General features: G+C 44.6%; 1 protein-coding gene across 2 annotated transcripts in view; it reads left to right on the forward strand.

Moving 5' to 3' along the window:
• The window catches only part of LOC135374339 (polycomb complex protein BMI-1-A-like), a 29,502-nt gene extending 4,255 nt beyond the window's left edge, over positions 1-25,247 (forward strand). For both annotated transcript variants that reach the window (XM_064607329.1, XM_064607328.1), the window contains exons 4-11: positions 2,779-2,834; positions 2,903-2,950; positions 3,007-3,118; positions 6,160-6,220; positions 10,910-11,011; positions 15,642-15,722; positions 17,839-18,422; positions 24,811-25,247. In XM_064607329.1, the coding sequence (XP_064463399.1) occupies positions 2,779-2,834; positions 2,903-2,950; positions 3,007-3,118; positions 6,160-6,220; positions 10,910-11,011; positions 15,642-15,722; positions 17,839-18,372 (994 nt within the window). In that variant the 3' untranslated portion in view covers positions 18,373-18,422; positions 24,811-25,247. The remainder of the gene's footprint in view (positions 1-2,778; positions 2,835-2,902; positions 2,951-3,006; positions 3,119-6,159; positions 6,221-10,909; positions 11,012-15,641; positions 15,723-17,838; positions 18,423-24,810) is intronic.
• Positions 25,248-26,370: the final 1,123 nt, after the last annotated feature.

Below are 26,370 nucleotides of genomic sequence, written 5' to 3' on the forward strand. Positions count from 1 at the left end.
TCCCGGCACATCACTACCGCGGGCACTCTCGACGATTTCTGTATCACTCAGTGAAAATCACTCAGTTCACCGCTACTGGAACATCGCCGTCGTAAAGCGCATAGTCCTCGATGCTCAAGTCCTAAGTCACTCTCCCCAAAACATGCGTGGCGCATCACGTCGTTGCACAATTCATCACAGCCACTGAACTAGTCTGCTGGCTCCGGTACAGCGATGGAAGACCAGAAACCCGCATGAATGAAACAGTTCATGCTATTGGCTTGATGAACTTTCTACCAGGCCTTTGATAAATGCCACCTTCCGCTCCAAAGTCAGGGACTTTCATGCGCGTTGTTCAGCCATCATGGCGGCGCGAAGAACAAAACGAAGAGAAGCTCGGACGAATGCAGAGGAGGAGGAGGAGTGACGTTGGGTGGAAAGGGGAGTGCTGTCTGCCTGCCACAGCTAGCGGCGCGTGAGTCACTAGCACTGAAAGGCTTTGACCTTGACCTAGGCTCAGGGACCGAAGAATGCACGTTATCAGCCGTAGGTACGCTGACCTACCGGTGATGGGATTTCGAGATATCCGTACTCGGGCAAAAAAAAGGCTTCGACTTAAAAGGGCCCAAATATATAGGAAGCATTGGGACATGGATCGGGACGCAAAAAATATTCGAGGTAACCGATATTTCGAGAAAAGCGAGTTCGAGTTAACGAGGGTTTACTGTAATTCGTTGTCGATTTTTATCATCGATATCGAGTACAGTGGCAGTGAGTTTTGTTACAGTGGGCCCGTTTTTACTGCTCGAGTTAATTTATAGGCAATAATCGTTCGGAAATTTGCGATGCAGTGCACACATTTGTGAGAAACCATCGATTGGGCTCAGTGTACTTTGCTTGAGAGCAGCACCTGTCATGCACTTTGTTTGTACTTCTTTACACTGCACTTTTTGACAAAATGAAGAGAGCCACGTGGGAACTCCAAAGACATTGTGACAAAGTTGGCAAACATAGTATGCCTTCGATTGTCGGCACACCTAGGGTTGCCACCTTTTCCCGATTGCAAATACCGAAAGGAAATACCGGGTCGTCTCACTTTCCATTTCACTGCAATGTACGTGGTGAAATAAGATGCTTGGCACGAAGTACAGTGAAACCCGCATATAATGATATTGACGATAATCGCGAATTCCATCGTTATACGGGGTACATCGTTAAACGAGGGCTGACCTAAATAGCGCATCCCGGAAAAGTCGCATGCCACCCGGCGTGTAGCAAAAAAAAAAAAAAAGAAATAGATGCTAAAAAAAAAGAAAAAACGCGAAGCTGTGTGACATAGCAGTGGCTCGAAAGAACAGCGATCAGAACTTGTGGAGGGAACCAGACAACATAACAGGACAACTTCTGGCAACACTACATGTCACCATTCCGCAAGTCGGCTTCACCTAACGCCTGCGTGCTTTAGGAGAAGCTCGCTTTAGAACACTGTCGCGGGTGGAAGGCATGTGCTGGGCCTTTTGAATCATCTCGCGAATTTGAGCAGCATTGGTCAAATACGGAGACATAAAAGCGTTACCACCTACCTCTTTCACTGACAGTATTGGAAAATGAACAGTCGCTGTCTATTTTCTTGCCTCAATTTTTATTTTGGTTTAATTCTTTTGATGTGAATTTTGGATGATACAAATTTTTTCCGCTACCCCGTGAGATTCGTAGCATCGAGACTCTACTGTATCTAATCGCGGCGAAAATCGCCGCATCGTTATACGAGTACTCGGAACCGCGGTCTCCATCGCTATAGGCGGGTCGTTTCCCCATAGAACCAATGTATATTTTGACAGTAAAATCATGAACCATCGTTTTACGAGGGATATCGTTATACGCAATATCGCTATCCGCGGGTTTTACTGTAGTATGCACCCATGAGACTCGTTCGGTACTTTTTTGTTTTTTCATTCCGTGTTAGCGCCGCAAAGCAACTGTGGTTATGAGCAGATGGAAGGAGGGGGTTAGTATGCGTCAGGGGCTGACTTCGGGAAACTGTGCCAACATTCGCCTATAAAGTTTGCTGGAAAACCCCAGACAGCACAGCCAGTGCGGGTATTCTAACACATGTCACCTCACACTCTCGGCGTGGAAAGCAATCGTGTTAACTACTCTAGTCATTTGATTTTAGGTCCAGTCAGTTAGATTTGTCCCGCTGCTGTGTGGGCTCTATGAGGACCCTGCCACACCACCTTCTGTTTTTAGCCCTGACTTGGAGTGGATTGGGATGGATCGTATGAATTTCTTGAGGCTCGAATGCTGAGTGCTGGGTACGGAGGGTTTCTACGTGAGAGGTTGTCTACAGTATTTTCGTGTGGCTCGGCGTAGCTTTGATTGCTCATTTTAGCTATTGCTCAATCTTTGGCAACGATGACACAAACAAAAAACTCGAGTCCTAAGGTTTTTACTCCAACTTGGCCAATTCTCAAACATTTTATTTCCGGATTACACCTTCACCCGGACACGGAACGCAAGCCACGAATTTCTGAACTCTTCGGGTGAAATCTAGACAGGTGGCAACCTTAAGGACAAGCCCACATTTGCCGTGAATTTAATTTCCTGCACGGCCTCCACCAAAATGCGTTAATATGTTCTACGCAAAATCAACGACTTCTACGGTACCTTGTTCAAATATCGCTACAAGTGTTCTCACGCCCTCAACTTTTCAGACTTTTTTGGGGGGAAAGGTGAGCAGATTATGGGAGTAAGTACGATATTAGCGTTTTATGACGTACATCTTATTATTTTGTGCAGGTCGGATCAAACTCTGCAGGATATTGTGTACAAACTTGTGCCGGGTCTGTTTAAAAGTAAGCCGAAGCTTTGTGCGATAAGAAATGTGTTTGGATAATTATTAACGAGTATCCCTCTCACTCAGGCGAAATGCGGAAGAGACGAGAGTTTTACGCCCGGCTGCCACCCTCCGGTAAGGCTTCTTTCTTTTATTCTTTAAGAAAGTTATTGATCTTTGACACACAATAGCGCGAGGCTGCATTCCCACGTCGAGTGAAGAGCGTGGAGATGCCAGGGGCGTTGAACGACTCATCTTCACCCCCGAGGACCTGTTCAGTCTTTCGCTCGAATATTCTGCGAGGTAGGTCCCGTATTTGTCCGCATAGGTGTACAGTAAACTTCCATTAATTTGACCCTGACGGGAACGCGAAATTTGATCGAATTATCCGAAGCTCGAATTAAAGAATGTGGGGAAAATTGACAAGGTCAGTGTCACTTTTGTGAGTTTGTCTGCTGTCGCTCGCGCATCTGAAAACTTTCCATATAAGGAGAGCGCACTCTCTCGGAGAAATCGTCTTCAGTTTCGCTTCCGCCATCTTGCGCGTGCAGGACACATCCAACAACTACGTTGTCCACTTCCGCAAAGTCATTGAACCTCGCCAAGCGCACATTGTATATCGGACTCTTGCGGCACCAAGAGGTTCGGAACGAAGGCCCGATGAAATGTAAAACAATAAGCAGAGAGAAAGGAGGAGACAGTCACTGCAACTGTGAACCGCCACAGAATGGACTGAGTTCTACTGCACCGTACGTTATTGCCTTTCTGTATGTAAGGGATTGCACAATATGCGAAGCGTTTCGCGTGTGTGCAGAACCGCCAACGCTATCGCTTATGTACGCAAAGGTACGACGCAGTAAAAGTCGCGGCTGTCGGTACGGATCGGTACTGTTCAGTCTCCATCTGCCACCTGAGCCTTAGGGCAAAGTTGCTATGTACAGTGCATTGCGGGTGCCTGGTTCGCGGACGCATCAGTCGAATTACACAATGTGGACTGCTTTCGTGTTCCAAATAACAAACTTTTTTATCAACACAAGCGCATGGACGGCACCTTTGAATTAACGAAACAGGGAAACAAATTATCCAAAGTCCTATTAATGGAAGTCTACTGTATCGCACGAAAGAAATTAGTCACACAGTGAGGATGTAAAATTTTTATGACTGGAATGTACATCATGTGTGATAGGCTTGATGGAATTTTAATTTCATCGTGTCGATAAATGATGCACAAATACTGCTTTTGGAAGTTTGCCTCTGCTTTGTGTCCTACAATTAAGTACTGTATTTACTCGCGTAATTTGCGCCATCGCATAATTTGCGCACCCCCACTTTTTCACTAAAAAAGTTGTGAAAATAAAAACTCGCATAATTTGCGGACTCCTACTTTCGTGCGCAACAGAGGTCGTTCCCCCCTGACGCTCTCGCGTCACGGGGCGCATGCTGCTCTTTCTTTCGAAAATGGAAGGAGATCCTCACCACGAATTCCCTACATCATGCTGCGTAATGCAAGCAATGACTCTCCCTTGGTGGAGGAGATAAGATCAAAGGGATTACCCGGTATGGTATCATATCTCTGTTTTGACCTCTTATCCCCTCACTACAATAAACCGCGAAGCTGTGTGACATCCCGCTGGCTTAGGAAAGAAGGACCAGAATATGTGGAGGGAACATATCAGGAAAACTTCAGGCGACAACATACGCGTCAGCATTCCGCAAGCTGGCTTCACCTAACGCATGCGTGGTTTAGGAGAAGCTCGCTTTAGAAAAAGCGTGGAAAGCACGTGCTGGACCTTTTTGAATTTCTCTCGCAAATTTTTACAGCATTGGCCAAAAACGAAGAGAGAAAATCCTTACGATCGACTTCTTTCACTGACCGTTATAGAAAATGAACAGTCACTGTCTATTTTCTTGCCTAAATTTTTATTTTGGTGTAATTTTTTTTATACGAATTTCGGATGATACGAATGTCTTCCGCTACCCCGTGAGATTCCTATCACTGAGATTGTATTGTATTATTCACCTAAAGGACCATCTTTTAACAGATTCTGCACATTTTTCAAGTCAGCTTGTTAATGCCTCACGTAATTTGCGCACCCCCAACCTTCGCGTCATTTTTCGGTAAAAAAAGTGCTCAAATTATGCGAGTAAATACGGTAATGTAATGTACGTCCGTTCCTGTGACACTGAAATTTAAAAAAAAAGTGATCTGATCTGACATGCATGGGCATCTATGGACTAGTTTAGGTGCACCTTGTCAGTTACTTTCTATTTTTCTTCTTAAAGAAAATTTTTGCTCTCATTCCGGTTCTTGTCCGTTGTGGCCGTGGGATATGTGCAGTATTTGCCACAGGGAAGGGGTTTTTCCATCTTTTTTTTACTTCAGATGTTCCCAAAGCGTGTACACGAGGCAGTGTGGTGTACACATTTATGCTTCACATAGATATGAGGAAAGTGAATGTGTCTTTGTTAGCTACCCGCTATCAAGACCAGAAACTGGAAAGGCATTACAGTGCAATCCCGTCAATTCAAAATGGCTTTCAAATTGACACTGAGGTCCCATGAAAGTCATCCGTAGTTCTATTTGTGGAATACATACAGTAATTCCAACGTACGAAAGTGTTCAACAATATACTGGCACAAGAACAACAAGATTAGGGGCTCAGCTGGCATGCTACTGGAGTGTGAGTGACATGTTTACTCATTGTCATTATACGACCATTGCTTAAAGAAGCAATACTTGTGCCAGAGGAACAAATCTCTGTAATAGTATGCAACTCGTTGTTTCAAAGCGAGTTAGTCCCACTGTTTTTGAGGGACAACACAGCCAACAAAAAGGCTCAAATGACAGCCGCTATTCGTGTTTGGGATGAGCAATGTTGATCGAGTGGTGGTTAAAGAAGCAAATGCAGCCGCGTGTGGCAGATTATTTTTTAAACTGAGATGTTTTGATGCTTGCCTTTAGATGAATATTTTGAAATTGTAAGTGTCTCTAGTATTTGTGGCATTTTCTGAGCGTGAACGTGCGGCAAGGCCTAGCGAGCCATGAGGTGTTCCCCACACAGCTAGTATGGGATGTCACATATCAATCACTCATTCGGAGCAGCTCCCTTTTGCTCCTGTCCTTCAAGTTCATATTGATGGGATTACGCTGTATTGTTATCCAGAGATCAGTCTAGAACTTGCAACGGCAGATAGTAGAATCATTTTTTAAATTTGTGCACTAAGCACCGTTTGTCACTTCTGCTGGATATCAATTGCAGGAGAAGTGAGCAAAACATTCCCTGTGTTCCACAGCTAGAAGGGTTTCTGACTGAAGATGCAAATTATATTATTGCGTGTTTCAGGGATGTGCTTCCAATTCGTCCTCCCCTGCTTGGTGTCCACTCTGAGGAGGAGCAGAACTCTGTAAGTTTTACATAGGAGGGGGAATCATTTCTTAACAGCTTCATGGGTTGCCCATTAGTCACTCTCCACTTCAGCACACAGGATTCTTCTTTTACCTATCTACATCAGACTCAAAAAATTGTCATTTTTTGCTTTCCAATGTTCTTACTAAGAAAAGTGCACATCAGTTTTGGAGCACGTTGAAGGGATTACAGTTGAAACTCTGAGGGATCCAGTGTTGTTCTTTGTATGAAAGCAATGCATCGAATGCATATTTGACAAAATTTGAGTGTCTTATTACTGATCACGTGGTAATATAAAGACATAAGGCCGCCTTCACTCAGGAACACACAAGAAAGGAGGCTTGTGCAACAGATGAAATCATGCAGCTTAAATGTGCAATGGTGAAAAATGTGGAGAAGACAATGTATGGGCCATGAACTCTCAGCAAACGCGTTTGTACTCTCAAGAGGTGGGCAGAGTAGGCGAGGGCATGAGCCCGGTGTTGCTGTAAGAAAAGATCTCAAACAGTTTTGTATACTCGTGCGCTTGGCACTGGTTTGATGCTACGTGTTTCATATGTTGCACCGTGGAGCATCCAGAATAGGGTTTGAACAAAATATGAAAAATTTGAATGTTGACAAAAGGGGACCCGAAGCCTTCCATGAAAGAAAGAAGTCACCTGGTCATCTGAAAATATGGAAAGATATGCACAAGTCTCACATTTTTATGCAAAATATGCCATAATGTGCCAAATGTGCATTTATATGCATCATGGAACCCTTCTAATAGGTCCCAAATGATGACCAAAATTGTTTTTCATAGTTCAGGTATGAAAAGGCATCGAGAAAAAAAAAATTGATGTATTTGCATGGAAATCTGCACTCTTCTTATTACTTGTACAGGTGATACTTGTTTAAGAGGGAAGACAGAGTGTCTACCAACCTGGAAAACTGGGAATTGTCAGGGAATTTTGATGTGACTGGAAAAGTTGGGGGACTGTCAGGGAATTTGGCCAAAAAGCAGCTGAAATCGTGGAAAATTGCGGACAATTGCTGTGATGAATCGCGTATGCCGACCGCTGGTTGAGCGGTGATGCCATAGTAACGTTGCCAGAAGTAGCAGTTCGCCAATACAAGCTCCGAGGCAGAAAAGTAGGGTATCTTCTCACTATATCAAAGCGTAGGAGCAGGCACCAAGTTACCTTTTGTTTTTGGCAGGGAATTTGCTCGAAATAGTCAGGGAAAACCTGGAAAAGTCGGGGAATTTGAAGGCTGCAATTTGGTAGACACCCTGGAAGAGGAGCAAGGAATGAATCACAGTAGCATAATGGTTTGCACAAATGCAATTGGGAAAGAACAGTGCTGCTTACTATCAGCGAAACTGTCACAGTCAAACAACAATCAGCAAATTGTCACTGTTTTAAGAGGATCGAGACCTTACTTCTTGACTGCACAGTCAATAAAAGAGTGTGAATGACAGTAATGCAGTCAAACTCCTTTAGAACTAACACCTTTTTAACAAAAAATCGCTACGATAAACTTTCTCCTTTTTTTTTTTTTTCAGTCTTGCGGGACCTCCATAGCGCTAATGTAATTTCCAAACATTTAGAACGAATTCCTTTACAACAACTGTACCGGGATATCAAAGTGGTTTTCCTATTCCGGAAAGCTTTAACTTGTACAATGAAGTTCTTGAGCGGAACGGCGAACACTATGCCGTAGCCCGCTTTCCCAACGTCCTCTCTCCCATTGCATCGCTCCTGCATTTGCATGTTGTGTAACGTCCAACATTAGGTTGTGCAATGCACGTCAAAATGTGCGCCACACAGTCCTGCGCATTTCCAATCTGCCAGCTCCAAGCCATCTTGTATCCTAGCTCCGCATTCAGTTATCCGTCCGTCTACTGCGGCGCTTCACGTGACAAAGCAAGTAGTGAAAATGGAAAGAATGTCACTCCTTCACACGTGTTACTGGGTGATCTGCTGCTTTGGACACGTGTGTGTGCAATACAAAAAGTGGCTCCAACATTTGGTGGAGGTGTGCCGTCCACACTTGCAAAATTAAAAGGCAAGCCATATCTTATATATTGGGGGCTTCTAATTACGTGGCAGCATGAATGAGTCGAACATTCGTTGTTGGCATCAACAACAAGCATTGCTGTTCTTCCGTTTATCTCCAGGGAAAGTAATTCGTGGTCCGCAGTATGGAGTTTATCCAAAGATCGATCCTCGTCAGACACACGATAACGATGTCTAAGGCCCTCTGTTTTCTGCTGCGGCAAATTCAAAAATCCGCGGCACTGACTCGTAAATTCCGTGATTTTCCGCGGCGAGCAGTCAACAGCTGCGTGAAATGGGAGACACTTTATTATCTTGGATAATGTGGGAAACAAAAAAATATGGTATAAAGCACTGTTCTGGCTCAGCATTACATACATGATATCTTGTGTTCTCATCTGATGCGGTCTGTCGCCTGAAATCATTTTATACCTGCTGAAAGATCTTTGAGCATCGATAGAGTTCATAGGAATGAGTTTACAATACATGCCCTGGGGAAGTTACACTTTTAGTACACCCCTTTTTGTTCTTGGGCTATAGCCATTATTTAAAAGACTTAACTTCTTGACGGCAACCTCCCAGATTTCAAATCAAAATCCGCCACTGCTACCGCTAAACTGCATACGGGAGGGACGCCGCCCCTTCCTCAGGTGAAGTATACACAATAAACTTGGGCTAATGTTATCCTAAGCTAAACTACAATCTGTCTGAAATAGGGACAGTGTTTTGCTAGTTTTCGTATGTGTGTTGAGAAGAATGTAGCCGTGACAAAGCTGTCTAGACATCCTCTACACCGTGTCTGTACACTTGGAGGGAATTTGGTGCACATCCTCTTTAAAGGGGTTGAGAAACCACACGGATAGACCTTTGTCTCTTGCAGAGTCTGTTCGCATTTTATGCTACAGAGTTTTAAAGATCTCCAATTTTTGAGGCCCCCACCGACCGTGGCGCCAAACGGTGCCTGGCAGCTCCATGAAGTCGGTGGGAAGTGACGCCTTGACCAGTTGCTCTATGGCTGTACATCATAGCCCTTCCGCTCATTTCACTTCGCCGTGTTGCGTCCCAGCGCTCGCCGCGTCCCTGTTTACAGGCGTCGTCAACGGGAACTCCGCACTTCTGTGGCGCGCTCGGTACTACATCATACCGAGATCGGATGAGGAGGAGGCGAGCCAAGAGTGAAAGGCTCTCCTCATATTCAAACTGTCATAACTCCGTGGCGCGGGAGTGCAGCGTCAAAGGGTTTCGACGGAGATGTTTGGTACCAATAAATCTACATTTCAAACATCATTTTGTGTAATATTTGGATTTGGATTCACAACCCCTTTAACAAATTTACCTTTTCAACATTTTTTTTTTCCATGACGAAAACCCGAGACTGGGAAAAAGACGAAAACAGACGTTTTCGTCTTTTTCCCAGTCTCGGGTTTTCGTCATGGATCTTAGCCACCAGCTCGCTTGCTTTTTAACCATTTCATCTGTATTTTTTTATTTTTATTTTTTTGCGGTCTCTCAGATATTGTTGTAGAGGAGTCTGACTGTATTTTCTGTTCACATTTGCAGGGTTCATGATTGGGTTGAGTCCAAAATCACGAACCATGTCGACAGTTTCGTGACTGAGAGAGCTAATGCAAATGCGTAGCGGATTATTTTTTAGCTCCGAAATGTTCGAATGCTTGCCTGTAAATAAATCTCTCGGAACCTGGATGAAGTAGGACGTTGGGGCAAGGCACAGTGAGCCACGACGCTTCTCTGACTAATATATATGTACTAATATGCTCTACCAACACGTCAGGCATTTGGTGCGCTTTATGCGTAGAAAATCTTGGGCCCCATTCAACTTTCAGTTAACGGGATTACAGTCAAATCTCGTTACAGCGAAACGCGATAGAACGAAATAAGTTGGATTCCCCGGCACAGCCCCATAGAGATGAATGTATTTTAACTCCCGCTACAACGAAACACTTTTTGCCGCCGGCGGGATACAGCGAAAAAACGAGATAAGGTTTATGACCCCAAAGCCGACTTTAGGGTCATGAAAACGAAGGGCGCAACCAGCGTCCTGTTTCCGTGGCGAAAGATGGCACGCGCGATTAGGGTCTGGATGAATGTGGTGCCTACAAAAGGAAGTCTGAGTCATTGGAAGGTTGGGGATTTTCGTTTGAGGCTTCTCTTTTTTGCACTGGTTTTGAACTGTCTCGTTGCAGCCAAATAAAAGACCACAAGGTGCCATCACGCGCGTGTGTGGGAAACGCTTCGTTCGCGTGGCGGTGTAAGTGACGAAAAAGGCTTTGGCGGCGTACGGACAATGCACGACACTGCGTCTTCTAGGCACGACGCAGACACGTATAACCGGCTATTTCACGCAAGAATAAAATGCCGTAGGTGCACTTTGGCGCTGTAGTTGTAGTTGTTGGCCATTTTTCATGAAAAACTTTTCCACATCGTAGCGGGAGCTATCGACGCTTATGTACAGCGTACGCCCTCTCAAAGGTCGCGATCCATGACCTTCGATTCGATACAACGAAAGAAATTGGGGTCCCCGTGGGTTTCGTTCCATGGAGGTTACATATGAAATGTGTGTAAATGGAATGGAATGTAAATGTCTTCCCTCATTAGATGCCTCATTCATTCTCACTTCTTGTTTCCTGCAGCCTCCTAGCAGCCGTCGTTACCTGTCCTGTCCTGGGGCATTTACTGTTGGCCATCTAAAAAAGTTCCTCAGGGCAAAGTATGGTCTGGCCTCCAATCAAGAGGTGAGCTCATCCTATTCTCAAATATATACGAGTGTCTTGATCTGCTTGAAGTAAACAATGTCTGTGAAACCAACAGTTGAGTCCAAGTCTAACGGCCCTAATTGAAAGTGCTCGCTCATTATGATGGAAGACAGCTTAAATACTAGGGCAGTGTGAATAGTGATCTTCAAGCTCGAATCAAATACGAATTGAACGTTGAAAGCTACCGAATCGAATACAAATAATTTTAAATCATGTACGAATACGGATCAAAATAATTCGGTAGACAAAAAATGCAAACATTTTATTTTTAATCAAGAATGTTACGCACACTTAAGTTCCTTGTGAACAGACATTCCCTTCTTCCATGCAGAAACAACACACTCTGGTGAAGGGCGACATTGGTGCAAACTGAAAGCAATTCAGGCAACCTGAAGTAGCTACTATTAAAATATATATACCGTAAATGTATTTTTATTCGTGACAAACTAATTTTCGCAAATCGTTCATTAAATCATGTACGAAGTTATTCGCGAGTATTTAATTCTGCGATTCCAGGGCTGGTTGCTTTCGTGGGATAGACGTCAAGCCGTGTTCGCGAGTACAATTTTTTGTAATTTTTTTAGCGGTCTCAAAATTGGCGAAAATTAATACATCGCGAGTAATAATAGGTTTACAGTATGTTATATACTATATTCCCGAGGGTGGACACTTTTGTTGCCACTTCGTATGCCGCAAAGTAAGAGGAATCCCAATGCAGCGCAAATTTCAGTTCTACGTATCTTTTCTACGGCCCCACTGCACGCTTCTTGATTCATCGTGGCCGCCACTGTATTGGCTTTCGACTAGAACTCGATTAGAACGCCAAATTTGGGTCGTAGCCATAGCCGCAGCCAGAATGCAGTCACGTGCAGCAGAATGGTGCATAATAGACCAGAACGAATGTTCCCGTTCTTTCCTCGTTTTTGTGATGTGTGCGCTTTGTGGCCTTTTGCTTTTCTGATTAAAATATGCGCATTACACAAACAAGTCCGTCATTAGACGAGAGACAAAGTTTTATGGGGTCGGGACCATGGAAAGTGTGGACATTGTGAAACAACACCACGATCTGATTTGCGAAAGTAATGGCTGCAGGTAGGTTCTGCAACACCGAGGCTTTCACGATGAGTTACTGCAAGCGTGAGCTACGTATTTGCTCGCATATTGGATGCAGTCTCGTATTGAAAGCACCCCAACTTGAGGTAATTTCTTGTTGCCCACACATTAAACACGGCCCAACCTTAGTAGCACGGCTGGATCGTCTCGTATGGCGCCAGCCACTCGCGTGTGGACGCTCGTATCGTGCAGTTAGCAAAGTGGAGTGCCAAAGTGATGAGTAAGGCCCGGGATTGCCGCGATTCCGCAAAATTTCACGGAATCCCTCATTTTGCTCGAATTTTTTACGGCATTTTGCGCGGAATTCCGCGGAAATCCGATTGGGTCGAAGGACGCAATTGGTGCGATGTGGACAGTTACTACGACGCGGGAGAAGTATTGCGTGCTCACGCGAAATAGCGTCAGATAAGAGCGCACACTCCCAAATGCTCCAGGGTACATGGACCCTTCGACATAGTTGCTCGCGTATTTTGCGCCATCGGATAATTTGCGCATCGCATATTTTTTAGTTTAGCACTAAAAATGACAAAAAAAGCAAAAAATCGCGTAATATGTGCACTTGCATTTTCGTGCGTAGATATCTGGCACGCGCGTTTCAGCGACCGTGGCATTTACCTTTCGCAACACCGTCAGTGCTGCCGAAGTTATATTGCGGTGATTTTGTTTGATTTGCGTGGACTTTCGACTGATGATTTGCTGATGCGATGGACGATGCTGTGACTCGAACTACAAAACGTGGAAAGAAACACTGGAAAACCTTACAGCACAACATGACAAAGTTTGCAAACATAGCGTGCTTTCGGTTGCCAAATGCGGACTAGTGAAGTCTTCCTGCAGCGTCTCGACGTATTTCACCGGTATATGAGCGGTAGTGTGGCGCCGTTTTGCCTCCCAACTGTCGTCAGTTGCGCGGTATTTGGGTGCTTCTTTCGCGCTGGTGCAGTGATAACGGGTGTATCGGCCCTACCAAGAGCCCATAGTCCTGCATATAGGATTTTGCAATTTTCCGTCATTTGAATATCGTAACAAATCGTAGCATCGTTGCCGAGCAATTCGAGCACCCCTAAATTTTCAGATTTTTTAGAGAGAAAAAGCGTGCAAATTATGCGAGTAAATACGATAATTGGGTTTTGGAAAGGAATTAGGATGCTTGCTCCAAATTTAGCGTCTATTTCGGTCAAGTATTTGTCGATTCCTATAAACCTTACTGATGCTGATATATCTTTCGGCAAGTTAAATAAATTGTGCCGAAAACAGCATTCGTTGTCAGAGGATATCCCAAGGTATCATGTAATGCTGAAGTTTATAAAATACTTTTTGTACCCACATCATCCAAGAAAATACAGTAAACCCTCGTTAACTCGAACTCGCTTATCTCGAAATATCGGTTATCTCGAATATTTTTTGCGTCCCAGTCCATGCCCCAATGCTTCCTAAACATTTGGGCCCTTTTAAGTCGAAGCTTTTTTTTGCCCGAGTACGGATATCTCGAAATCCCATCACCGGTAGGTCTGCGTACCTACGGCTGATAACGTGCTTTCTTCGGTCCCCCAGGCTAGGTCAAGGTCAAAGCCTTTCAGTCCTAGTGACTCACGCCTCACTAGCTGTGGCAGGCAGACAGCATTCCCCTTTCCACCCAACGTCACTCCTCCTCCTCTGCATTTGTCCGAGAATCTCTTCGTTTTGTTCTTCGCGGCGCCATAATGGCTGAACAACGCGCATGAAAGTCCCTGACTTCGGAGCGGAAGGTGGCATTTATCAAAGGCCTGGTAGCAAGTTCATCAAGCCAATAGCATGAACTGTTTCATTCATGCGGGTTTCTGGTCTTCCACCGCCGTACCGGAGCCAGCAGACCACTTCAGTGGCTGTGATGAATTGTGCAACGACGTGATGCGCCTCGCATGTTTTGGGGAGAGTGACTTAGGACTTGAGCATCGAGGACTATGCGCTTTACGACGGCGATGTTCCGGTAGCGGCGAACTGAGTGATACAGAAATCGTCGAGAGTGGCCGCGGTAGTGACGTGCCGGGAGGAGCGTCTCATGCGTTGCATTGAACTGCTTGAAGATGCTTTCTAGTTCACAGACGCAAATGCCAAACAGATTGCTATTACGGAGTTATTCAGTCTCTGATGATGTTAAAAAATAAAGGGCTTCGGAATTGTTTACGAGCCCTATTACTGTAGGAACGCTTTTTTTTACGTTTCATAACATAGCGCACTGTGGTAACATCGTGGCAACGTAATTTTCGCTGTTCGCTTAACTCGAAACCCCGCTTATCTCGAAATTTTTTCCGGTTTTTACGACTTCGAGTTATCGGGGGTTTACTGTAGTGTTTCCCGCTTCAAGCAGCCATTGACTCCTTGCCGCAGAAAATCGCAGAATTTACGAGTCAGTGCCGCGGAATTTTGAATTTGCTGCAGCAGAAAACCGGTGGCCTTAGTGATGAGTGGCAAATGCGACGGACATTGAGGAGTACTTCGTCCATGCTTGATAGAACGGAAGACCATTTGATAGAGGAGAATAGCTACGTTGGATTCCTGATATCTCTGAATAAATTGCGACGATGAGGCAGAATCAGGACGTTGGATTCTTGGGAGATCAACGCGGATATCCCGGAATAAATCGCAACAAGTTCCAAGTTCCCAATTGCAGGCATTTCCTCTGCCCTCAGAGCCTCATCTTTAATCTAGCACATTTTCTCATGTATAGGACCCACATTTTTTACCCCAAAACATTGCGTCGTTGAGGGGGGTTCACCACGCGGCTTCACTGTTTGTTGTACAGGTATAGATAAGCATTGCAGCTGCTACACAACAGAAGAATGTGCAATGTCACGTTTATCAGCTGTGCTACGGGAAATCTTGAACTTATCGCCAGTTGAAAGAAATTAACTGTCTAGCTTAACATTAATCTCTGCATTGGTACATATCACCAAGTAAACCAATTCAGCCAAGAATTTCTGCATTCAGAAGTTCTTCACTTTGCAAAGTTTAGTGGCTGCAAATATGTGCCCTGATTCGCGCAAAAAATGGGGTCCCAATATTAATGGATTTTACGGCATCGAAAAGATGTAGGACGAATGAGCAGCAAACGAAAGATAGCGCAATGATATACAGCTGTAGAGTGTTGCTCGTATAAGACTCGATTCTGGGCTGGCTGATCAGAGCTTTCCCAAATTGCTGCTTTGTTTTTTAGCTGAGATGTTTCCTGTGTTTCTTGTTATCACGTGGCTCTAAATTGGTTGCAAAGCCTCTTCTTCAAGTTCCAGACTCAAGTGAAAGTAATGACGTATCTGAAGGGATGCTACACAGTGTGTGTTTAGTATTGTTTTGGTTTGTCACTGAATAATGACGCCGGTATCTTTGTCCAGATCAGTCCAGGTAGTATGACCAAATCTTGACGAACGGTTATAAAAATGTAAAATGTACCCATAAAGCGTGGGGTTGTTTAAAAAAAAGTAACCTCTTAACCTAAATCTCTGATGATCTTTTGCAGGTGGATGTCATGTATGTGCACGACTACTTGCTCGATGAATATACGCTCATCGACCTGGCCTACATCTACTCTTGGAGGAGGGTATGTATAATCCTAGAAATGGATCCTTTTAGTCTAAGTTTCTCCACGCCTCATCCAGATAACCAAAGAAACCCTTTCACAAATGAGCACAATGTGCCCGTCTTGTTTTCATCCTGCTTCCTCCAAGTACCCTGCCAGGAATGGTTCCCATGATCCCTCACTCTCATACACACATTGACTTTGAACCATATTCAGTGCACAGTTACCACATAAAAATAGCGGGGCATGACCTCCGGATACATCTTTCGAAGCGAGCTTTTGTCATCAACGTCAGGTCCTCTCAGCCAATTGTGATACACCCCGCGGGACCACGTGGTTTCAGTATGGAGAACAACAATGTCGTATGCATATCTGCCATTGAAATCAGAAGGATTATAGCAAAATGCAAATTGTCAGCGATGGAAGAAGAGGTTATGCAACGCACACAGTGTCTAGGAATCGTTTCTTACGCAGCCGCTTCCAAAAGAGCCACCGACAGAGACATTTTCTGAAGAAGCAGCTCAGGGTGGAAAATGCTCCGGTAGCCATGCTGACAGTCAGTGGCTGCATTACAGTTCTGGTAGGATTCTGTGTCAGTTCTTAGCTCCAGCTCCAATTCAAACATATTTCATGGCCAAGACCGTCCAGGAATTGGCAACATCCTCTGTGTATGATGTCACATCCAGTTTGCCTCGCAGGCAGGTCGCAGCAGCTGCAGTTCACGGTTGTGGTTAACATCTAATCTTTTTTCTATTTGAACCATTTTCAACTTGATATTTGACAGGGCGAATGCTTTAGTACGGAGGAACAAACAGAAAGTGGTTGTAGGCTTGTCAGATATCCTTGCATGGTCCCTTTAGCCTAAGAAATGCTGGGAAGCATCATGATTCTCATGCTCCGTTGCTCGATGACCATGAGCTCGTATTTCAGCGTACGGTCCAATTGGCAAAAATGGGAGAGGTCTAGCACTCGGATCAAATAAGTATTTAAAGAGATGGAGACATTTATTTTACCGAAAAACAAGCTTTCGTCCTTAATCATCCTCCGTCCGAAAGCTTGTTTTTCGGTAAAATAAACGTTTCAGTCTCTTTAAATACAAAGGGTGGCAATATAGTTTGATATATCGATAATGTGATGTATGACATGAGGACATCTTAGCAGCGTCTGATGCAGCCACGCACAACACTAATCCCCCGCAGCCATGACATGCGATAAAAGTAGCAAAAATACGATACATACTCTATTTAATCGCGAAAAAAAAATTGGTGACTTCGGCTTGTGTCTCACTGGGTGTCGTAAGTTGAGCACACGTTTCAATCTTATCAAGGTGATGTACGTTTGTAAGGCTGGAGCCTTCCGTCGCTGTTGGAACGCCGATATCAGCTCAGTGGCTGTCGGGAGCGATTCCTCATTGTAGTTGGTCCCCTTCATCAGCACTGGCAATGTCCACCACAATGTCTGCCTGCACTGTCCTGGTCCACTACCACTTTTACAGCATCGTTGATGCCAACGTAGCCGCTAGCACTCGCGTTTGGGAGAACGATGGTGAAATATCTCACTCTCTCGTTATCATCCTTGGCTTTGTTTTACATCAGCATGAGCCCCAGCAATCATTCGTGTAGTACAAAGCAGATGGATGCCCACTCGAAGGTTGACGAGGAACCTCCACCACATGCTCGTCTCTCTTTTGTCCTTTTCGTGGGCTTGATGTTTGATATATCTCATGTTTCGTGGTTACAGGAGTTCAGTAAAACCTATTTCTGTTCCATACTTGCATGTAACTTTCAAGAGGATATTTTGATTGTTCGATGTAACCAATAATTCGTAATATGCGGGTTTCAAGTATGGTGGGTTGAACTGTATAGCATGCATGCTCAACAGTAACCACCACTCCTCTTGATTTGCCAGCGTGGCCCTCCTCCTTCTCTAACCTTTGTTCCTCTCCCAGCGAGCGCAATGGAGGTGTTGAGGCCCAAAGTGTACCAACGTGAGTTGTGTTGCGCGTACACTACTAAAGTCGTCTCGTGTGGGGAAAAGAAGCGTTTGGGCATTCACATTCGTGGCGTGTTCAATATGCGAGCAAATATGGTATGTTTTATTGGGGTCTTTAGGATTGACATTATTTTTCTTTTACCAGAATGCTCCGATGCGTCTTCTGTACCGGTTCCCCAACCTTCACGTGCCATCCCCAGACGCCCCAGTGCCAGCAGAGGAAGGGAAAAGCATCGTCATCGCAACCAAGCCTTTAGATTCCCCTGTGGAGAAAAGTTCCTGCCAGACAGCAACATTGAACCATACGGATCCTCCAAAGAAAGACGTGTCTGTCATACCTTTACCTCCTCCGCCATCTTCGTTGCAGAAACAGCAGATGCTGCTCTGCACTCCCCCCAAAGTTTCAAAGTTGTCCTTGAACTACAGCAAACGTAACGGAGTACTCACTTCTCCCAATGGAGTTCGGACAAATTTTCGCCTCATCTTGCCCGCAACCAACAACGGTGGTGACAGAACTGAAACGCAACAGCCAAACACTGTGAAACAAGTGAACAGGACAGTGAGTGGGACACAAAATGGCACCAGGCAGGAAGCGGAGCTTTGTGCGAATGAAGGGCCAAAAATGAAGCTGACCAGTTCAACGACGCAGAAAGATCAGTGCAAGGAGACGACATCGTGACATTGTCGTTGGACACACAGTGTTCTGCTCAATAGAAGGTGCTGGTTCAGGTATGTGCTTCCAGTGCATAGCAGGTTTGGTGATCACTTCTTAATGGCTTTGCACAATATGCTCATACAGTCGCCAACCGAATTTTCGGACAGGCTCCATTATTCGGACTCGTTCACGTAACGGCCGCCATAGAGTTCCCATAGAGCTGATGTATTAGAACGTCCGAAAATTCGGACGCCGTGCAATCCCCTCCCTCGATATTTCGGACTCTCTTTCCCAACCAGCAAATTTCTCTCTGGGGGTGACAGAAAATATTGGTATAATCCGAAATTTGTATCAAAAGAAATGAACCAACTAAAATATTGAGAGAAAAAAGGGGAATTATTGTTCATTTTCCATTCCTCTGAGTAGAAGAGGTCTGTTGTAACACTTTTATGTCTTCGTTTTTGGCCAGTGGCTCGAATGAAAAGGCCCAGCAAGTGCTGTCTGCCCACAAGTCGTGCGACAGCGCTGTAAATCGAGCTTGACCCAAAGCTCGTCTGTCTTAGGTGCAGCCGACTTGTAGACTCGATGACGATGGTGCCTCTGTCAATGTACAGTGACAAAATGTAGCTTCGGAAAATAGAAGCCGATGTTATTAGGCAGAGCTGGAAGCACGTTAGGAAAGCATCGACAAATTTTTCCAGCCTACTAGTGCTTAGCAAAGTATAGTTTGATTATCAGAGCTATTCGTTTTTTCTTGATTATTCAACCTTTGCGCGATCCCCCCCGAGTACGAAAAATCGGACGGTGACTGTACTTGTTAGAATGCTTTGTCTTAAGGGCACCTAAAAAGTAGCTTAGGACCAGCTTATTACTCAAATTGAAGTTGGTAACAGTGAGAGAAGCAGGATCTTCATGATGTCCCTTTCTCTGTTGCCCCTCCTACTCAAGGAATATGTTTTGTTACACCAGCTTATTAACCCTCATCCCTGTGTTCAACATAGAAAGACTATACAGTCAAACTGCATTGTGACACAACAAAACTATCGACATTCCCCGTGCACATTAAGTCCACATTAACACCAAAAGGGAGTGACATCTGAACAACGGGGGAGTCAAACAGTAGGAGTGTCCCGGTAAGATGCGACCCTTTTCCAAAGTAATGCGAACATGGCACATGCCAGCGACAGAGGATATTGACTTTTCTGGATAAGCGAATCAGAACGACATAGGTCCTGGAAGGTTGGTCTCCATCCCTGCTGTCCGAATACGGATAAGAAATTCCAATAACTGAGGCTAAATTCTATAGTAGTATTTGTCCGAATAAGCGAGGCACAACTGCACATCGAAGTCGGACTGTACTTGGCAATTTCTGCCGGAAATTGTGAAATACGGTCACTGACCAATTTTTCTGACATGCTCGATTATTATTACAGTCAAACTCCTTTACAACGAAACTCAGGGGACAGCAAAAAAAAATTCGCAGTAAATGTATTTTCGTTAAAAAGGATGTCTATTATTGGACCCATAGGCTCCAGCGGGACCGCAAAAAAAAATTGCTGTAGTGGTATTTTCGTTAAAAAGGTGTTCGCTATAAAGGAGTTTGACTGTATTCGGTTTGCGGTGTATTGTCACTGCACCATCAAATTTCCAAAAACAGTCCGAGAAAGCAGCCGGGGCCAACACACACGAGCCTCGCGTGACCTGGCAACAGCTCTGTGTCTTTTCCCTTTGTTTTTTCTTCTCAGCTCATGCGCTGCTTATACACGCTTGAGCTGTGCCGCTGTACGTCACTGGTCACTTGCCGGAAGCCATGATGCGTCGCGACGCCCTCTCGTTCAGAAATGTGCTCTTTGCACGAGGAGATGTTTTTTTTTAAGGTGTGCGGAACAGAGCCTCGTGCATGCTCTGTAGGTCAACAGGGTGTCTACCAACCTGGAAAACAGGGAATTTGTTTGCGACTGGAAAAGTCTGGGGATTGTCAGGGAATTTGCCAAAAAGCAGCTCAAGTCTGGGAAAATCGCAGACAAGCGCATGGATGATGTGCAGCAAATTGCATGTGCCCTGAGTGGTTGAGCAGCCACGCCGCATCAACGTTGCTGAGAGTGGCGGTTTGCCAATATGACAAGCTCAGGGGCAGAAAATTAGGCAGCCTCAGCAATACCCAATAAATAATGTGTCTTATGAGAGGTGTGTGTTGAAATAAAGCAGCAAAGCACCAAGTTCCTTCTTGTTTTGGTCAGGGAATTTGAAGGCTGCGATTTGGTAGACACCCAGGTCAACCTGCGCTCAGCGTTCCTTCACAGGAGCTCATTTTATTCCTGGCATATGAAGGTCAAAGAAATAATTCAAACTCTATTGTACAGTGGAACCTCGTGAATCTAATGGGGATGCAGAAAAATTACGTACGTCATAACCGTAACACTAATTATGTCACTGATCATCACGAGAAACACACTGAGTTGGAAACCACGAAATCACAATGGTAAGGCAACCATCAAAGTCCTTCAAGCTTTGCACCAGCTTTTTTGCCAAACTGTGCTTCTAGGCATATAGTTGCAGAATGTCTAAGGGGGTGATTTCATTTCAATTGAGTCAGGACCCTAACCTTTGGGTCTTCAATTTTCTTAGTTAATTTTTATGAGACATCCACATCTTCGGCATGAACGCTGGCATTGGTCTGGCTTTCTGGAACAATAGGGTTTGCAAGATATAAAGTAAAGACTATGGAGAGCCGGACTGTCGCATATGCATTTCTTTCCCACTTTGAAGTGCTGTATTTCCTCTTCCATAACTCACATCACCCCAACGTTTCTGCGACGTAATTACTGGGTCGTGGGCTATGACTGCGCTCAATATCTCTTTCCTGCTGCTGCTGAAACATTTTGCAGAAAGGCTGCAAAAGCACTTCCCGTGGGTTTTTGCGCCTGTTTTGTCGCCTTACCCTGGCCTACCACTTACGCAGCAACCCCACGAAATGCATATGAAACAAAAGCTTGTGGTACGCTCTTTTTAATAGTACACATGACATTTCCTCGTGACACTTTTGTCTGGAATTCGCATCCAAATTGACATAGGTGGACACATTTTGTCAAAGCTGGTGATGCACGTGCATAAAAACGCCACGTTTTATTCGAAAAAGGAATTTTCTGTTCAAAGCTGGATGTTTTCTTTCTTTTGACGCAAAATTTCCTTCTTGAAAGTGCTCACAGGCTGAGTTACAGCTGCTAGGATGGACCTCGCCATATTCAACAAACTGACAGTATCTCTTATCTCAGCCTTCGGTTCACGCCTTCATCACCCATTTATATGTAATCAATTGCTCAAATTGTGACACAAGTGGAAGTTGGAGATTCCATATATTTGATTCGGATACATTGCTTGGTGAAAAAAGGAAAAAGATATAACGTGTACAAATCATGGCCTTAGACTATACTAGATGGAAAATAGGACCACAATACACTTTCCTCAGTTCTAATGTATATAGAGGGCACATAATAATGTGGGATGCTCACTTCACTCATTGTTCGTACAAGAAGGACCTCCGATGGTGCCGTGCCATTCGCCTTGTACCTGGTTTCCTTTGCTGCCCGGAGGTGCGTTGAGTGCCTGCGCTTTCTCAGCACAGACACAAAATCTTGAGCAGATTGTGTGACATCTGCTGCTCTTGACCGTAGGTTGTGTACGCTCACCACATGCTCGAGAGATCCTCCGACACCGTACCCACTTGCAGAGAATATCCAGCGTGTGAGCAGGCTATTACAGCCCATCTCGTGCAACTGACTGTTCTTGAACTGTGCTGCAGCACCGTCAGATATGTGCAGGATGTGTGCAAATAAGAGGAGGACATTAAGCGTGTCCACTATTTGCTTCAAAGCAAGAAGCGCGTGGGCTGAACATGACGTAAGTCGTCGCTCACAGTTTTCATGCTTACTGTGGCTGACCGTGCTTTCACCCCACAATTGTCTTCTCTGCCAGTCATGGCCCTGTACTTGGTTTCGCAAATTGACTATCCAGTTCTCAGCAAAGTCCAAGTGTAGAACGACGTGTCTCAACCTTGTGAAATCTTTTTCGGTCCAGATAGCCCCCCCTCTGGATGTTGTGAACGTGCTCGTGCTTTACAAACAGTGAGCTCCACTTGCTCCTTTAAAAAGTGCGCGCCTGCTCGTACTATTTTTTGACGAGGTCACCAGATTCTCACATCACCACAACCACTTCGCATTCTTCACCTATTTCCAGTTTCCTCAGCGTTAGGTGCTTACCATCAGCGCATCCTTTCCACTCCTGGAACAGGCATGTTTTACTGATCGAATCAAACACACACACAAACTTTTAATTGTGTCTTTGCATAACTTAGTTTCAGAAACACTGTTCGCCGCAATTATAACGCGATTCAAAGATGACGCTGTACATGCACACACACTGCAACTGATAAGGTGCCACTCCAACCCATTTTGGTCGCAGGGAGTAGAACTTTGTCACACCTTGCTTTATTTCCGAGTGGTCATTTTTAAAAATATTGTACGTCTCAAGTATGGATCGAGTCATGAATCTTTTCACCACTGGCTCCTTTTGGCCGGTCTTCAGAGTGTTGTGAACAACGTCCTTATTCGGCCTCTGCACAGAGCAGTCTAGTTCATTATCCAGGTATTTCAGTGCTGTGGCAACATCAGCCTCACCAAGCGGGTGTTCAGTGCATGAACATACACCTTCCAGTCGTCTTGCCTTACCGATGACGTATTTTGTCGCTCCTGGTACCAAAGACGTTATTTCTTTTTTGCTGATCTGCTCTAGCAACAGCGTCAGAAATTGACATCTGGCCCACTGTGAGGTACATTTTTTGTATGCTTTAGCAATGCTGTCCAGAGGTCCGGGCAGTACTTGCACACTGTAAGCGAATCGCACGGTTTGCCTATACCATACGCATCACTGATTTTGCGGTGCACAGGTCCGTTGATTGCATCAGTTACTTGTGCTTGCGGGATATGTATGCCTCGATGCTTTTTCCCTCGAAAGACCCTGGGTGCCTTAAAGGAGTTGTATCAATATCAGAACAGGAGATCTGTTCGTTAATATCTTCGATAATCTCTTTTGGCTGAACGTATTCACTGTCGTGGGTAGAAGAACGAGCCTCGCTGGGCACCTATGACGTCGCAAAAATACCTGAAGCAGTTCCAGCACAGCTGGTCGCCTTCAGCCATATTGCTAGCGCCTGCTGGACTCTCTTCAGTGCTGCCATGTCCAAACAAGAAATGCTCGCAGAGTCACTTGGTTTCATGATGCACGTCTTGTGTCGGTGATCCTAATCCGCAGAATATACGTGCTCGCTGCTATGGATCCTGGCAGCCATGGCTGGCTCACCACACCTCACACTCACAAGAGATATACTTAGAGATGTGCAATTCCGAAAGGAAAAAAATGACAAACTGTAGTTCCCACACTTCGCTTACGTAGTATCCTTCCAAGTCTTCTGACAAAGTCAGTCTTGTTAGTCCACCTTGGTTTCTCGTCACAGACCGACTCGCAATTCTGTTTATGATTGTAGTTGAACTGGTGGGACTGCGCTAATAAAAATGGTAGTCTAAATAGAAACATTAGTCTGGGATACCTTTGAAGATCGCTAAACTCTTAGACAATAAAACACATTGCGTATATGGACACATATGTCCACACCAGCTCTGCCCTGACTCATCAGAAGTGGCTAAGCCAGGTTAGGCTCGCGCCTCTAAATTGTACAGAAACTAATGTGGAAAGCGCTCATTACACATCATAAATTAATAACCATGCAAGCCTGAGGCCCTGCGACGGTGGATCGTGATGCTGCGCCCAAATGCTTCGAGGCACTTCCATCACTGTGTGTGTCAGTGGCGAAAGTTTTTATGTGAACCATTAAACAAAACTGTACAGAGAAAGAAACAAACATATTTGTTCCTCCTCATTTCCTCTCAGCAATAGGTGGATATATGGTAGACTGCTTGGTTACTTTTCAGCAGAATTCCACCTATTGTTTCAAGCCCTGCCTGCGATAATCAATTTACCAACCATTCTAAATTGATGTGAATGCAGTGACACCATTTGGAATGTCATTGCACATTGCTTGAATGTGTATGGTATTATACAATGCAGAAACACCTTTTACAATCGACACAATTCCATGAGCGCAGTGTTTTGCACTTTTTGCACAAGTTACTATCGGCTGCTCTTTAGTCTATTTGGGTGCCCTGGACAGTCTGTAAAACGGTGATGTGCCACTTTGTACTTTCGAGCCAAGCACACTTTCTGCTTAGTGTTCCATACCAGTGTCATTGGGCTGTTTCTGTCAATCATAATTAATGGTACAACATACGAAGCCCCAGCAACATTATTTGAAAAATAGGATATCCCCCTTCAACAATATTTTCAACTACATCCAGTGGACTGCAAACCTGCATGTGCCTTATGGGTTTCTTTTTTCTTTTTTTGCAGTCATTGAAGCAGATTACATGGAAAGCCATCTCAAGTCACCCAATCTGCCTTCTACAAGCAGGGTACCAATGTTTCAGCCATTGTGCCTTCTACAGCACAAATAAAACAGGTGCCCAGAATCACCTGGTGTTTTGTACACTGCACAGCTTCCTCTACACCTGCTAACCTCACGTTTGAAATGTGTCAAGCACGAGTATGTTCAACGAAGTAAGTCATTATTTAAAAATATTTTGTACATACTTTGTTACTTGTCAACTATGCACAGATAACTTTATTCTTGTAAAAAAATTGTGTACATTAAATATATATATATATACATACATACATAATTATATTTTTGTCAGTTGTTCATCGTTTACTGTGGCGATGTTCTGTTGTACAGAGTCTTGTACAAAGAAAATGAAAAATAAAATGCTGGCTACAGAGTTGAAATAGTAGTAGTAGTAAAATGGCAGTGTTGCTTGCAGTTTCTCTGTAATACTCCTAGAGTATGTAGTTAACAGGGCCAAAACCTGGTTCTGCTTATGGACATTTATTATTATTTTGTGCCTTTCATGTTATCCTCAATACTAATTCTCCTGCTAGATGTTAAATGCACTTTGCAGACATAGGAAGATTTGTACGCGAACTTGACCTCTCTGGAATTCAAATAACACTGGAAAAGGTGCTGACGCCAGACGTCCATGTCTGTAGCTTGCCTTGGCTGATTCTTGACCTCACTGTTTGAGTGCAATGAGCGACACGTTATTTTTTATTTTTTTTTCACGGCGCTCGCCTAACAGACCTTTCTACAAAAGCAAGTGCCACTTGTGCAAGGGCACACGTAAGGGCTCATGGGAACTTATAGCGCCTTACAACATTACGAGCCGGCCAGAGGCGGAGGTAGAAGAAGAACAACAGCAGCGTCAGTCGGGGTAAACCATAACCGAAGCAGACGACAGAGCAGTGTCGCTTGAAGTTCCCATGCTGCTTGGTGGCGCGCGCACCTTTGTAAAATTGTCTATTGAGGTGCGTGAACCTGCCATTTCAGGCATTTTTAAGACAAATTTCTAGCCGTTTCGGACATTTCTGAAGTTTATTTTGAAAATGTCCTGTGCCCATGGTTGCGTTTTGCAATGAATCCCTCCTCCTCGAGATGCACAGATGACAAGCGGATTGGCTTCCTGGAAGACCAGTTAGTTCTTGCAACACACATGGTAAGATGGGTCCCAAGCAAAAGCTGTTTCGCCAAGGAGGTACTACCTGGATTTTGAGATGTCGTACACGAGGTTTTGAGGGGAAAACACAGGAAGAGTAGAACTCAAATAGAAGGCAATGTTAAGAGTGGAGCGTTACCTCCGATTCACGATTTGTTTCGCATGTAGATGGCATCACACAAACATCCGGGTCTCAATAAAATGTGTTGTACTGTGACATTAAATTGTCTTGCCTCGTAAAAAAATTTTCTCTGCATTGGGCTTTCGGGCGGTGAGCAAATGTTTGGTGAAGAAATGTCCTGGGTAATTTGTTCCTGTATACCACTCATGCAAACGAGTATAAATGCGAATACCAGTGCGGCAA

This window comes from Ornithodoros turicata, unplaced genomic scaffold, assembly GCF_037126465.1.
Source record: "Ornithodoros turicata isolate Travis unplaced genomic scaffold, ASM3712646v1 Chromosome54, whole genome shotgun sequence".
Classification (NCBI taxonomy): domain Eukaryota; kingdom Metazoa; phylum Arthropoda; class Arachnida; order Ixodida; family Argasidae; genus Ornithodoros; species Ornithodoros turicata.